A 16,841-nucleotide genomic window follows, 5' to 3' on the forward strand; every position below is an offset into this window, starting at 1 on the left:
TGCTTAGCAATGCCTAGGTATTAGTTGGTACTCTTGCATGATGTCAAGATGAAAGTGGGGATTGAATACGCCCTAAAATTCTTAAGAACTCTGTACCAACTATTGGGATTTGTTTAAATTATTCTGTTTTTTAAAAAAGTATCTTATAGCATTAACTTCTTTTGAAAGATATTGAATAATGAAAATGCAAGGAATAAAATTTAAAGAAGCTTCCCCCTCAACAAAAACCTATCAATATTATGAAGAATGGTAGAATTCTTGTGAATGCTGCCCCATCTATTTTTTTTTCCATCAAAGAGATTTTCCTTTGAGAATATACTGCCCACAGTATACTGCCTCTGCTAAGTCTCATATGTTCTTACCACCACTGCCATTAGGGGACTTAGAAGAGGCTTTAAGCATAGTAAAAGCTGGAAGAATCCAAGAGATTATGTTTTAAAAGCAACAAGTAGATTTCCAATTAGCCTAACCTTGTTTTCACAAGGGAAAGTAAGTGACTTGCTCCTAGTTGCACAATAGGCATGTGGTGAGTAGGGATTGGAATTCAGAGCTTCCTGTTGGGACAGTAGCATAGCCTCTGGGGATAAGGCGAGGTGTGTTTCTGGTATTTGTGTTTGCAAGGTAGGTTGCAGTTTTTCATAGAAATAACATTTTGTTGGTGGATAAGGTCTTCAGTATTTTAGTTTTGTAATAATATGAGAAAATAGGCTTTTGTGGGCAACACTGGACACTTAATTAATCCTTTTTAGAAATGACTTTCTGAAGGACGATGAGTTCTGCATTTTAAAAGACAAACAGGAACAGTTAACTTTTTAGAACACTACTTCTTTGAAATGTAGTGTGTAGGCCTATTTGGATTCAGAGAGTCCAGCACTTTTAAAATTATTGCTCCTTGACCTGTTTTCCAGAAGCATAAAAATCTAGTTAGCATCCCAATGTGGATAATCACTTGTGTAACCGGCAAGTTTGCTGATCTGTAAAATGATGAGGTTGGATTTCATGTCCTCAAAAGCCCCTTGCATCCCCAAATCTGTGATCCTAAATGAGTACTTAATTATGCTTTGATTGTTGATTGATTGATTGAAACCAAGTCTTTTGACTACATTTTGGGGTGTTTCTGCCCCAAACAGCATATATATATAGGAAAGTTATACAGTGAAGGACTGGTAAATGTTTAACAACAGGTTTTCAGGGGGTGGGGAAGTGGGAGAAAGTACCACAACACACAATTTTAAGTTTAACCTGCAATCTTAACATTTCTTAATTAATCACCTTCAGTCTAGACAATCAACAGAAAAATAAACCAAATCCTTATTCATGGTTTACTATTTTGAGTTGTAATTGTAACTGAACTGTAGCTACTCATATTGAAAATTTAACATTAGATCTCTGAGTAGGTTCAACCTGACTCTAGCACAGTCCTGTTTATGTGAATGATGCCTTAAGTCACATGTTCTTTATGTCAGATAGACTTTAGTGATATAGATACAAACTTACTTAAACTTTGAAGTACCTAAGTAAATATGTAACTTAATTCTTAAAGGCCTTTCCAAATAAATAGATTTTATGTTCTTGTCTGACATGGTAATTTTAGATAGTCTGGAGACAATTTGATGTGACTCATATTTGCTATGTCAAAATGTTATGGAGTCTTTTCTCTTCTGAGATGCTCATGAGGCAGTAGGAATTCACCCAACTATATATTACTGATTTAAGACTTTCCCACAACAAACTTTGCACAATATATCTTCTGTTGTCTGACAAGGTTGAAAAATAGAATCTTCCAGTTATATTTAATATTTCAGTTACAGAGTCACTTTATTTCATAAATGAATTATATACTTTTCTAAGAATTAGAAATTAACTATTCTGAATTATGACTTTAAAAATAAAAATATTTCTTTGATACAGAAGACACTTCAGCATCTTCAGGGTCGGTATATTCCACTTTATCTTGTTTGTGCACTGCTCCCAGAAGTCATCCATATGGGTATTGGTATGAATCAGGATCCATCCATGCCTTCTTATTCTGTGTGATTGATCTATATTCTTTGATAAATTTACTTTAAAGGGTCTTTTCCACATGCTAGATGTCTCTCTCCCTCTGTCTTCCCCCCTCTTTTCTCTGTCTCTTTAATCAGAAGAACATTCAAGTTATTATTTCTCATTTTCACTGTATGACTGGCCCATTCTTTTCTAGTGATGAAGATGTCGTTTCTGCACCATATTATATGTAAATCATCTATAACCTGCTGCCACCTGCATACAGCTTTTCTTTATGTAGCCTTCATTTTTGAGACCCTGATATTCCTTTAGTTGCAGTCATATAGCCTCATTAGGATAATATCAATATTTGTGTCTGGAAGCAGTTAAGAATAGCAGTGTTCATTGTGCTATAAAGCAGTAGAAGTGCTGGTCATTAGAAATTTCTGACCAAATAATAACAGAGTTTAATGTGTATTGATTCCAGAAATCCAGCAAACATTTATTAAGTTTCTACTTTATAACAAGGTGCTCTACTGGGCCTTGCATACAGATAGAAGAATAAATAAGGCATGGTCTATGTTGTCAAGGATTTGATTGTTGAAGAGATGGTGAAGAAAAAGAAGCCAGCTGGCTGCCTAGGATTTTCTCATGCTGGTTACACACTGGTGAAGTCACTTCAGGTTAAGCTGTGAATGCCATGCTAATTCATTTGAACTTTATTAGGTGAATACTATCAAGTCATTTAAAGTTTTGGAGAACTAGACTAGTGTTAACTGGGTATTAGGAAGAACTGTTAGTGAGGAGGTCAATTAGGAGGCTATGAGGATGATGCAGGTAAGAGTTAACGAAGATCTGAACTAGGGCGATGAAGTGACATTTTGGAAGTTGAATCTAAACTTAGTGATTAGATATGAAGGAAGAGGGATTGAAAGATTACAATTTCAAGCCTGATTGATTGGGAGGAAAAAAGTAAAAACTTTTTTGGGGGGGTGAAGCTAATGACTTCATCTTGGGGTCTTTTGATTTAGAAATTGTTTGATTATTGGATAGAGGTTTCCAATTAGCAGTAGGAAAATGGGAGTCTAGAGCTCAGGAGAGAAGTTAGGGTTGGAAGTACAGATTTCAGAGTCTTCTACATAAAGGTAATGTTGGAAGTCAAGGGAATGGACATGTTTGTCACTTTCTTCATATAATACCTAATTGCTTTTCGAAGTGGTTGTAACAATTCATAGCTCTTTCAACAAAATCAAGCGTGTCCTTTTAATACCCACTATTCCCTCTTGTCATCTTTACCAGTTACAAGTTATTTGACATTTCTATTTTGATTAGTGATTTGGAGAAATCTTTCATTTAGTTGTTAATAGTCTGAAGTCTTTTGACTCCTTGTTCAGTGATATTACTTTTTCAAGATATTTGGCAATGAAAAGACTCAGATGGAACTTTTAGTCTTGGTAAGAAAAAGAGTAACCTTTTTCCAGTATAAGAGGAAAGGAAGAAGGGTGGGTAAATACAGACATTTTCAAGTGTGAGTGGATGTTTGAGTAGTTTGAAAGAGTTATTAGTTCTGTTGTTGTTGTTGTTATTTTTAATGGAGTCTGAAGTGAAGTCAATTCCTAAAAATTTCTCTGTAGTTAGGGCTTGAGAAGAATGTAAAATATTTAGGTGGAAAAGTGTTTAGAACAGCCACTATGAGAAATGGTAATATGAATTTGATAAGAGATATATAATAGGATCATTTTTGTGTTTCTCTTGTGCACAAATTTGTACAATTTGGTGACTTCATCATGTTCTATAGCCTAGGCAGAGAAAGTAGATAGCCAGTTTTGAACAAGGTTCATGGGGACGTGGGATTTTAGGATAATAGGAGGAGCATTATTGAAATGACTGACTTTGGTGGTCCAAACTGGATAATGGGACAAATGAACCCAGGCATGAGGTGATGAAATAGGATTCTGGGAGAAGTTGAGGTTACTTTAACGGTAAAGAGCAAGCTCAATAAAGATAAGGCAATGGCAGAGATGGAAAGACAAGACACTGTCAAGGTCTTCAAGATAAAGCAACATCGAATTATAGGAAGGCCTAAGTTGTGACCATAAATATGGCTGGTGGAAGAGGTAATGGTGATACAAGTGATTTGGTTGTAGTGGAGATGATGTGAGAACAGAGTGTAGATGAATCATGAATGTAATAAGAGAAATTCCCTTGTAGACTTTGTTCTTCACTGATATATTATCTCTATAGGGACATTATAAGTGGACCACATTTTGAAAGGTTCCCAACCAAAATTTTTCCTAAGACAAATGTCTACCTTCATCATTTTTTCACTTTGTTCCATAGTTTAAATTTTTGATAAGCTATTTGTTCAGACATATAAATGTTATTTTTTAAAAGTCATAGAATATAAACTCATGTGCATGTATGCAAGTAAGTATAATACAAAGTGTAATAGGGACAAAGAAGAAAAGATAAGAAAGTCCTCTCCAGACCTTCCTTTCTTCTTTAAGAATTCAGCAAGATGATAATAAGCCCAGTCTTACTCATACACTTTTGAAGTTTCATTGCTGTAGTTCTTTAATCTAAAGTTTTTAGGATCATTATAAGTTGTCCCCTCCCACTTTAGTTTTTATTAACTAGCTTTTTCTCTTATCCTTTAAATATTTGTTATTATTGCTTTACAGAGCATGCATGTATCATGGGTACTAGACTTCTGTCAATATTTCTATTTCTCTTCTTTCTTCTTCCACCTTCTTCTACCTTCTTCTTCCTCTTCCTCCTCCTCTTTTTCCTCCTTTTCTTCCTTTTTCTTCTTCCTCCTCTTCTTTCTCTTCTTCTCTTTTTCTTGTCTCTGTCTCTCTTACTCTCTCACTTTCTCATTGTCTCTGTCTTTCTCTTCTTTCTCCCTTTTCTTCCGCCCCATTCATCTATCCATTCATTCATCTATTTTATCACTTGTGCCCTGAATGGTACATTAAGCTTACCTTGTCTTTTATATCAAGGAAAGAGGACTTGCCAGTAGACAAATAAATTAAATCTTGGGTTTTACACTCTTAAGAGATCAAGAGATTAATGCCATCATTAAGGTTCACTGTGGTGGGAAATGTGGCATACTGCCCTTCAAAATACAAGAATACTTGTGTAATCAACTGGGTTTTTTCTGGAAATGTAAACTGACTGGATTTATATCTGGTTGTTGATTCCCTTGTTTATCTTTAGTTTGGTTTCACCTGAGAAAGATATAAATTCCTTTGATTATTTGGCAAGTGTTTTCTTTGTCTATAGCAACCTTTTTTTCCCTCCAAAATACTTTGTGCTTGAAGGCATAGGCAGATTTTGGAAAGAGAACAGTACTTTTTAGTTGATGGCATGTAAAATTCATAGAATCAAAGGATTTTAGAATTGAAAGGTACTTTACAGATAGAATTCTACATATTAGGTAATTATTTTATAGATGATGAGGCAGTTAAGGCCTTGGCAAGGTTGAATTATTTGTTTAAATCATATCAGAACAGTAGCCATTGCCACATGGAAACCTATTTATAGTTCATTTGTCTTTAGTTCAATGTCACCACATCAAAATCCTTTTTCTGAGATATTTTTGTTTTTCTGTGACAATTCTAATTTAATATTGGATATCAGTTTAATGGTGACTTGAGCATCATTTTTATTGTGCAGTTAACAGTATGCAGTAACTTTGGTTTATTTTTTTTTTTTATTAATGTGAGAACTATTATTGTAGAATTTAATGTTTACATGTAGTAGCTTAATAGCATTGATTTTCCTCTTTCCTCATTCTACCCTGAGGGAAAACTATTATTTTTTAATATATCAGGTTTGAAAACATTTTCTTGTACCTCTTTAAATTATGTAAACAGTGAATTATAATTCATTAGAAAATTGTCAATGAAATCTTTTCTTTAAAGTAAGATATGGTTATGTTTTATCAGAAAAGAATTTTCAAAGTAGTAATGATGGAGTGGCATTTGATGAAATAAGTTGTGAACTTCATAATAAAAAAAATCCTTGATTATTAATTAAGGATTATCCTGTCTATACTTCTTTTTGAATTAATTTGGAAATACTTTTAACACAAAGTAAAAGAAATATTCTAGATATCATTAATTGGTCACTTCCACATAAAATAGAGGAGCATGATAAATTCATACTGTCCCTATAAAACAGCTGAGTTAAATTTATTTGCCTCAGTTGCAGAGTTTCTGTAATCAAGATTAGACATCACAACTACTTCTACTAAGATTAATTGTCTATACTTCTCATAGAACTCACCTCCATAGTTGTTTCAAGGAATTTTTAAGTTCAGACTTCTCCCCTCTGATAAAAATCATTAACTTGTCTGTCTTGGTCTGCCATAACAATAGTGTTGGAAAAAAAAAAAAGATTGATCCTGTTATCTTTGTGTTTTTTGAACTGTTAAGCACATTAATTAAAAAACAACAGAGTACTACTGTTAGGAGTTAGGCAAATTGTATAATGTTAAATTTATTCTTTGCCTTTCCAAAATGATTAACACCAGGCAATAAAAGGCACTGAATAAATTTCGATTTACTGACTCATTCAGTCTTTAATTCTTCTATAATTTTCCATTCATTTTAGGGATCCTGCCTCTTCATGACATGATGGTTGATTGCTATTTCTAGGTTTCATGTATAATTCTTCACTTCAGGTTTTCTTTGGGAGGTCTTTGTACCTGTTAATGAGTGATAAGTAGCAAGTAATAGTTAATAAACTAGTGAGATGAACTTTTATGTAGAACTAAGGACCAGTACATTTTGTGTGTGTGTGTGTGTGTGTGTGTGTGTGTGTGTGTGTGTTGGGACAGAGGAGAATCCTCGTGGAATCTGATTTTTCTAATCCTTTCACAGATGCCTACGGGACTATGAAGAAAAAAACTATCATTTTATGTATCTTTTTATTGGAAGTTGTTATGTCTTTAATAAAGCCTCAGCAATTTTTAAAGAAATTAAGTTTTGTTAATTGTGAGTATGTAGGGTTATTAGAGTTGAATTAAGCAACCAAGTGTTGCTTGACAGAAATCTTATTTTAATAGAATGAGTCAGTGTATTTGGCAAAGCACAAACCTAAAGATCATTGAAATTTTGATATGTTTGAATCTTGCCTCCTCCATTTTTAACAATGTGACATTTCTTGGTCTCAGTTTTCCTCATATAACTATGATTTTAAGTGGAAGAAAACTATTCATGGAATACTGATATTGTTTTTATAAAAATAGATGATCTCAGAAGTTCCAAGTCAACAATCCTTAATGGAATCATGATGATATATAAACATGATATGGAATTTATGGAAAATGATGCTCTTCTAGTTTGTTTTTTTTCTGAATTTGTGAAAGTGACATGATGATGTTTGCAAAGGGCTCAATATTGTGATACTTCCAGTTTAAGATAAAAAATAGATATTTATTTATTTTATTTCTGTTTTGTTTTTATCTATATGTGCACATTGTTGTTTCTCCTTTTAAATGTAAGCTCCTTGAGGGCATGGACTTGTTTTTGTTGCCCCAAACTTAATTTACATTGCCTAAGAAATATTTATTGATGAAGACTTTTGAGAATGGGATCAATCGATTGTCAACTTCAATTTTTTTTTTACTCAATCTCAGTCTAATGTAATATAAATGAGTAAGGCACCGCTTATAATAATGTAGTATATTCTGAATTTCTCTATAAGTAATCATTGATCAAAAATATGTCAGCCCTTTCCTGTATGTGAGAATGGTGCTTACTTACTCTGCTGTCTTTTCCTTGATAATGGATTTCTTTTTTTTATCTACCTCTTTGGATCTTACTGATGCTAACTGAAGTCAAAATCTACAATAGTTTCCTAAATGTTATTCCCTTTGTTGGGAACAAAGTTGTTTATCCCCCTTTTTAAAAATAATATATTTTATTTTATTCTGAACTTAAGAAATAAAACAAGCATTTCCTTAATATAGTAGAATAGGAAAAAAAAAGATGATTGTACTTGAAACTGCAAATCTATTATGTACAACTTGCAATTTATTTAAAATATATAATAAAGTTATCGTGTCATTTTTTTCTTTCCCCTTTTTTCTCCTCCTCCTTTCCTCATACTAGAAATGGCTACTGTTAGGCATAAATTATGAATGCATACATATATGTAAATGTATGTGTGCATGTATGAATGTATATATAAAGTCATTCTATACATACTTTTATTCTTCAGTTCTTTCTTTGGATGAAGATAGTGTCTTCCTTCATATGTCCTTTTTAGTTAATTTGGGCATTTGTTATTGTTAGAATGACAGTCACTCAAAAATTTTTCTCAAAACAATATTTTTGTTACTGTATACGGTATTCTCTTGGATCTGCTCATTTTGCTCTTCATTATTTCATGTAAATCTATCCTATTTCCTAAGGAGTCCTGTTTCAAGGTAGAACTTAGTTTCTGGAGGCTCAGCTCTTAACTTCTCTAAATACATAAGTTCTGCTGGTACTTTTCTTTTCAGTGTAAAGTCCAGGCCAGAAGCCTTGTTCACATCCACAAGCCAAATCATCATTCATTACCCTTGAATTTAATCCTCCCCCTTTGTATATTTACATAGGTTCCTACCCACTTTAAACTAAGTTGAAGACATTGCAACTCTGACCTCAGTCTTTTGATTCTCTCTTCCTTGCCTCATTGCTTGCCTCCTCCTTCCTCCCTCCTCTATCTCCTTCTTTCCCTCCCTCCTTCCTCTGTGTGTATGTGTCTATTTATCTCTATCTTTCTGTCTGTAGTCTGAATCTCTCTCTCAAATACTCATTCCTTGCTCATGTCCTAACTATGCAACTAATTAATATGCTCTCCATTCCCTAAGAATTTGATAATCTTGACCGTGAAGTTAAATATTTATAAGATGGTTCAATATATTTCACATCCTGAAGTGGAAATTTTCCTACAGTATTCTTTAGGATTGTGGGTTTACATTTTTAACCTTTATTTATGCCATATCACATACATAACACAAATTATTCTGAAAAGCAAAAGGAATGGGAAAAACTACCCAAATGAACAAAGAATATATGAGTAGTCTGGGATGAAAGTAATGGATATAAGATTGGCCTTCACTTCAGAAATAATTGGGTTCCAGTCATGTGGTCAACTCACAACTCTGTGACCAAAAGCAAGTTATATTTGAAAGTGCCCCAGGCACTGTTGCTGATCTATGTCATTGGTCTGCATTATTGGAGGAAGTTTATACACTGCAAATTCTTCATATGAATGAAAGCACATGTGAATCCATATCTCTCTCATTTTGTCAATAATTCATTATAATATAAATATATGTAATAAAATAAAAATAATGTAATATAAATAACTTAAATTCATTATAATATAATTCATTACAATATAAATGAAAGCACATATCTGAATCCATGTCTTCTGTACCCTCATTTAGGTGATTCATTATAATGCTAATAATACTGTGAGGAGAGGAGTTAGGTTTGAAATTTAAAGTGAAATTTCAGTTTCCTCATCTATAAAATGAAAGAGTTTGCTTAGATGTCTTCTAAGTCCCACTTCCAGCTCTAAATCCTATAATCCTCTGACCAGAGAAACTCTTAGGAAAAGCTTCTTTCCCCCAAAAGATTGATCTTTAACTAGGTATTTTGTCATAGCATATTGCTTTTAAAGGTTAACAGAGAGAAGCCATCTTTGGGGGGAGGTGATGAAAGGATGACTGAGTGTTAGTACACATTATTAAGATGATATGTAGGCTCCCTTTTTGTCAGATCAAAGGAAATCTCTTTTAGGAAGTGGAAGCCAGAACTTTTTGAAACTAAATGGACAGTAAAATGATGAGTGAAGGATTGAAATTTAGAGTCAAAGTCTCTGAACATCAATTCAGAACTAGTAACTGGAAAGCCAATGCTCCCTGCCCTTCCCCTCCCTCCACCTTTGTAAACATCAATTCTGAACTAGTAACTGGAAAACCCATACTCCCTGCCCTTCCCCCCCACCTTTGTAATTAGAGTTATGAATGTGCTTATAGGGTCCACACCAATTCAAGATTTGCTTAGGATTTGTTGAGTTAGGCTCCTGGGTACTTGATTCTTCAGAAAGTAATCTATTTCATTTTGTAGCTATAACTTTTGAATATGTGAGAGAGACTATGCCTTGGTCTGTTTTATAAAGCTTGAATTGAGAAATGTGAAAACAGAGAAGTCTCAAGGAGCACAAACAAAGATTAAAGAGTAAGATGATGGAAATAAGATGAAAGAAATAGATTTTTTTCTGGAGAGAAGAAAGCTGAAGTTAACTTTAATTCTTATCTTTAAATATATAAGACTTTCTACTTTTTTTTTTAACACAGTTGATGATTTTATTATTCTTAAAATACTAAATTACCATTGATACTAAATCACCATTTTTTCTTAACTCTTGGAACTATCTAATTGCTCTTATTTCTCTCCAAGCCCAAGATGTAAGGCTCAGTCCCTGAATTTCTTTATATGCTTTCTTTTTGAGATCTCATCTATTTGCACAGTTCCAATTGTCTTTTTTGTGGGCAGGCTTAATTTTATAGCTTAATTTTATAGGTCTTTTCCCTAAAGCACCTGTTTTGTAGGCATTACTGGTATTACTTCTAGCCAATCATATGCAAAACAGAACTTGCCTTTCTTTCCTATTTCCCTTCCCCCAGACCATTTCCTCTCACTTGTCTCCCTTTCCACTTTCCTTATTTTTTCAGCCACACCAGTCATTCAGGTTTATTTAATACTTTGTAATAAGTTTTGTTATCGTTGTTGTTTTTACTCCTTTTCCTCCTCATTTATGTTGAGCCTGGGAATGACACCTAGAAGATTTTCTTATGAGGAAAATGAAGTTTGTAGAGGTAAAATGATTTATCAAAGGCCACAAGATAGTTAACATCAGAAGTAATAGTGAGGCACAAATAAATCTTCTGATTCCTAAGTCCCTACTTTTTCCACCACAGAATGTGGCTTGGCTGGTTTCGTATTTAAATAGAACATTGTAACACCAAGCTTTAATGTTCATCTTATTGGAGAAACACTGTGGGAGATTGGAGAATGTTACCAGATTTGGAATTTGGATCTCATCTCTGACACTTACTTAACTGTGTAAATACAAGCAAATTCCTTTTTTTTTTAAATAGTTTTTATTTACCAGATATATGCATGGGCAATTTTACAACATTGACAATTGCCAAACCTTTCGTTCTAAATTTTCCCCTCCTTCCTCACCCCCCCCCATAGCAGGTTGAGCAATACATGTTAAATATGTTAAAGTATAAATTAAATACAGTATATGTATACATGTCCAAACATTTGTTTACAAGCAATTTTCTTAACCCAAAGTCTGTTTCTTCATCTGTAAAATAGTAGTAATACCTTCAGTGCTAAGGTAAATTTCTGTGGGTATCTAGGAGAAAGACCTATCTAGTTTAATTCCTATATTCTTATGAAGTATTTCTTCACCTCTCCAGCTTACTGATTTCTCCCCCTTCCTACCCCTTAAAAACTTATGGCTTGTCCTATTCATTTTGACCTGGCCTCACTGGCTTCAATTTTTTATAGTATGTTATTTCTCCCAGTACCAGATGATAAGCTTGTTGGGGGCAAAAATTACATCATATTACTTTTGTATTGTGTAAACCTCACACATAGTTTGGGGAATGTACAAATAGTAGGTATTTAACAAATGTTTGTTATATGAATAAATGAATGGGAAGGGCCCGCCTGGAGCATTTGGGAAATCTATTGTGGACAATTGAGGTGAAAATGTAGATTTTAAAAAAAAAAGGAATACTGTATTTCAAAGGATGGTTATTAATCTCTAGGATGTAATACTAAGTAAAGTTCAGGAGTGACTGGCTCTCAGAGGCCTCTCCCACCTCTAAATCCTATGCTCCTTAATACAATTTTTGTGATTCTATTAAAATAAGATATCCTTCTTTTAAATTTATCTTATGGGTAATATCCTAGAAACTAAGAGACTGACAATGAATTATCCTTTCAAAATGTATAGCTCTTTTGGCAAAAAAGCAAAAGTGGTGACAACTATTGTGAAATGATTTTTTAAAAATGTACTTTTCTGATTCATTTTATTTTCTTTTTTCTCCTCTTCTAGATATCATATAGGTTACTTTAAACATGGGTGAAATAGAGCAGAAGCCAACTCCAGGATCACGGTTAGGAGCTCCTGAGAATGCTGGGATCAGTACATTGGAACACGGACAGAAATTGCCCACAGCACCACCAGGAAAACTTATTTCCATTAAAATCCAGATGCTGGATGATACCCAGGAAGCATTTGAAGTTCCAGTAAGTTGTTGGCAAATATGTAAACTTTTTGTTTAGTGATGGTGATGGTGGTAATTGAATATTAGGTTGGTGTCATGGGTATGATTTGAAATGGATGAGCAAGAATTCTGCATTTCATACATAAACACAGTGACAGGACAGTGCTACTTACTCATATGTCCTGATCCATTTCTGAATGTTCTATGCAAATCTCAGATGGTATACTGCTAGAGGGTGCAGAGTAGGTATATGCTTTTCTCTTTTTCAGGATATAATAAAGTGCTAAGCATACTAGCACTTAAAATCATGAATTTGACAAATTTGGTTGCTTAACACATTGGTAAATAGAGTTTTTGTGAACTAAGAAGACTTGAAAAAGACTAGAGAACACAGGGAAGTAAAGGGGTAGGGAGTGAAAAGATAAGACATTGTAAAGAAAAAATGTTTTATATATAGAATATGGGGGGAAGAGCTTTGTGAATGATTTTAGATTTCTTTATTAATTGCTGTTATTTCTTTGTCTTGAAGTAATCTGTTACTTAAAATATTGCTATAGATCGAATGATCATATTTGTACCCAAATAAATTATAACAAAAGGCATAGATTAGCAAGAAGTATTATTTGGGAAAAGAACCCTAAGATGAGCCTGTATAAAATGCCTTTTTAATATAAGTATAGAAAACCTTGGTAACTTTCTCATTTTCTTTTGTGGAATTAAAATCTTTCAAGGGATAGGATCTTTAATGTCTGGTGGATAAAGCTAGATGAAGCTTTTGAAACTTTAGGATATGTTAAGGGTTTTTTAAATTAGATATTTGAGAGTTTTACTGTGTTTTCTGTAGTTGTTTTTGTTTTGTTTTGTTTTGTTTTTTAGGTGGAATGGGAGAGTGTTGCTCTTACTCTCCAAACAGGTGGTTTATTAGTTATATGTTTACTTTCAGTATTTCTTATTTAAGAAAATATCCTGGGCTTAGTGACTGTTATGAATTGTGAAAATAAATTCTGTACCAATAAATTATGTTAAATGGTATTTCCTGGATGCAGTTTAGAGCCTTTATCAAGTGCTATTGTGTATAACAGTAAAAATTTTAATTAAGACTGTGAAAACAAATGAAAACATTAGAATGTATTCTCCTGTTTTACTGTGCCAAAGAAGGTAGAGTTGTGTGCCAGTCAAATTTGAGCATAGAAGATAGATATTTCCAGGGAATTTGCAATAGTATTGAAGGTTTTAACAAATAATACTAAGCTTTTAAAGTGATTTCTTTATTGGCAGTTTCTTTGCACCTGCAAATATCTAGTTTAGTTTCTGAGTAAGGGACGTTGCAGGGTGATGGGGATGTATGTATTTTATTTCATTTTATCTTTTTAGATTTATAATGTCTCTTTTTATCTATAGAAATTGTATTTTATATTTTGTTGTTAAGTTGCGTCTTAAGCTTTATGACCTCATTTGGAGGTCCTGGCAAAGATATTGAAGTGATTTGCCATTTCCTGTTTCAGTTCATTTTACAGATGATGAAATTGAGGCAAATAGGATTAAGTGACTTGCCAAAGGTCACACACTAGGAAGTGTCTGAGGCCAGATTTGAATTCAGGAAAAGGAGTCAGACCTAGCATTCTATCCACTGTACTACCTAGCTGCCCTATTTTGTACTTTAAGAACATATTAATGATGTTTTGTTTTTTTTTTTGAAAGCATGATTACTTCCCCAAAACATTGTTCTCTATCTTTAATTTAAAAAAAAACAAACAATAATATCTGACTACCTTAGTAGCATTTGGAAGTATGTTTTGTAGAACTTACACATGTTTTAAAAAAAAGTCACATTACTGAAATACCTAAGAGTTAATTATTATGACTCCCCTCCCCCCTTTGTACTATTGTATCTTTGTGTGTGTGTGTGTGTGTGCATGTGTGCATACACATATAGCCAGAGAGAAATGGAACTATTTTTCTTTAACAAGTGATGCTTTTTATTTTTGGAACTTACAGGATTTCTGATTTGTTATCAGTGGAAAATAATCAAAGGAATGAAATAATGTATCACTTAAAGCATTATGATTTTATCATGGAGGAAAGATTGTAAATATGTCACCTTAGAAAACAAGCATACTAACCTGCTAATGTATGAGAAAAATACAAGGGCCTCAGGCAGGGTTTGGGGAGTAGTAAAAATGAAAAACAAAGGCCAGATATGGGTGAATTTATTCTGCCTTCATCATTTTATTGTTTTACCCTCACCATTCTTTGTATGATTTTTTTTCATTTTTTTTGTCCAGTTTAATGTTTTAGAACATTTGTGAAAAATTTACAAAAGCAGTGTTAGTTTTTGAATAAGAAAAATTTTTGGTCTTCAGGAGTATATATTTGAGCATTTATTTTCATATTTGTAGTTTGTGCATTTATACTTTTTTCTTTTTTTCAATTTTCTTAGACTAATTATATTTTTGTATTTTAAAAAAATTTCCTTTCTAGTGGTTATAGTATTTTGTTATTATGATGTGGCACAATCTATTTAACTTTTCTTTCTATTGGATATGTACATTGTTTCTAATTTTTCCTCCCATAAAACCCCAATATTTTTCTCTATTAAAAAATTCCTATCTTTTCCTACTAATGTGTTCATATTTCTTATTCTTTATACTTTTAATTTCTAGAAAATAAGCTCCTTCAGGTCTGAGATTACATTTTTTCCTTCCATTTTTTCTCATTACATTTAGTAGTAAATATAATTTTAGAGACAGAATTTAGAGGTTATTTTAAAGCTTCTACTTTCTAAACAAGGCAAAGAGTGATTTGTTCAAGATTATTTAGTTGTAGGAATAAGATTAGAACCTCAGTTTTCTGCCAAAGTTTAGTATTATATCAACCCACTACACTTACCCCTTCTTTATAGTACTATGATGCATACAACACTATTTGATAATGTTTACTGGATGAATGAATTTCTCTCTGTAAACATGATTTGTTTTGCTTTAGTGTGCAATCTACATTTTTGGTGTTGGGGGGAGAAAGGGAAATATTCAATAAAATATTTTCTTATTTATATTTCCAAATGAATGATACTTCTGCAAATAAGTTTTTAATAAGAATTCTATAAGAAGCTTATTATATAAATGGTTAGAGTACTGGACCCCATGTTAGACAGACCTGAGTTCAAACTTGCCCCTGACATTCCCAGCAGAATGATCCTATATAATCTCCTTAAATTTTCAGTGATCCAGGACAGTGGTGTCCAGCTGAAATAGACATGGAGGGTGGGGATGAGGAGAAAAATACTTAACTATACATAAAGTTCTCTGTGAGCTACACGTTCCTTTAGAAAACAGCATATTAACATATTTATGTTGTATTGTACTTTTTGTTACATATGTCCCAATTACTTTTTAATCTGGTTTAAGGCTGCACCCCAGAAGGTTAGGGCCCATGGGAGGTGTGTTGGACACTCTGCTCTAAGACAATTCCCTAGAACTATATTCAGAGAAAGTGACATCCTGCATTAGTAAAGTAAATTCTTTATCATTAAGTTTTTGTTGTTGTTGAGTCATGTTTATAAATTTAGAGTAAATAAGAGCCTTAGAGATCATCTCATTCGTTCCTTTCACTTTACACTGGAGGCCCAGAGAGGTCATGTAGATAATATGTGGCAGAGATACAATTCAAACTGGGGAGGGAGTAGGGGGGGCAACTGGGATTAAGTGACCTTGCCCATTGTCACATAGTAAGTGTCAAATGTCTGATGCTGGATTTGAACTCAGGTCCTCCTAACTCCATGCAGGTACTGGAGTTATCCACTGTGCCACCCAACTGCCCCTAAACCTATGTTTTCTAATTCCAAATCTACGCTTCTTGCCACTAACTATATCATATTGAATTACAAGATTATTTTTTTTTCTGCACAGTATAGTTTTATTCATAGGATTTCTGTCTCCTCTATTTCTTCTTATCCCCTTTTCCATCTTTCAAAAAATGATTTGTTAGAATTTTCATTCTCAGAGTAAAGCACATTCTCTCATCCTTTGCAAAAGAAAAGAAGTCATCACTATATCTATGGAATAGAGGCATTGCCCTTTTAAGAAATGGAGAGGTTAAGTTGTAAAACAGCTGGAAAACATAGTCTGACCACTGATACACTGTCTATGCAAGTTCTTACTGAATGGAGGACTATAAAACAGTATGTAACTGAAAAAAATCTCAAAGTCTCCACATTTAAAATTTTTGTTTCTAAAAGCTTATCATTAATCCATTAGATTTATAAAAATTTTCCAGTTTTTATGCTTAATTTTATACTTGTGTTTTTCTTTTTAAGTCACAAAAGTTAAGTGAATGAATTCTTATGCTTTATCTTTCCCTCCAAGATGAACTGGGGCATATTGCCAAGATTATTTGCAATTTTCCTTTGGGAAAGTTCTGTGGACTGTGTCTTTTTCCCCTGGGGATTTGGTTTCCTGGACCTTTCCTCATTGTTTTTATTTTAAAGTGGCTGTGCAGCCACAGTAGTTGTTGTAATATAGATTCTTTGAATATTTTTTTCCAGCACTGCATA

The 16,841-nt window shown here is 33.2% G+C and overlaps 1 protein-coding gene across 2 annotated transcripts in view; it reads left to right on the top strand.

Moving 5' to 3' along the window:
* The window catches only part of FARP1 (FERM, ARH/RhoGEF and pleckstrin domain protein 1), a 293,495-nt gene that overhangs the window by 35,000 nt on the left and 241,654 nt on the right, over positions 1-16,841 (top strand). For both annotated transcript variants that reach the window (XM_074299401.1, XM_074299399.1), the window contains exon 2: positions 12,118-12,311. In XM_074299401.1, coding sequence (XP_074155502.1) covers positions 12,141-12,311 — 171 coding nt within the window. In that variant the 5' untranslated portion in view covers positions 12,118-12,140. The remainder of the gene's footprint in view (positions 1-12,117; positions 12,312-16,841) is intronic.

This window comes from Sminthopsis crassicaudata, chromosome 3 (assembly GCF_048593235.1).
Source record: "Sminthopsis crassicaudata isolate SCR6 chromosome 3, ASM4859323v1, whole genome shotgun sequence".
Lineage (NCBI taxonomy): Eukaryota > Metazoa > Chordata > Mammalia > Dasyuromorphia > Dasyuridae > Sminthopsis > Sminthopsis crassicaudata.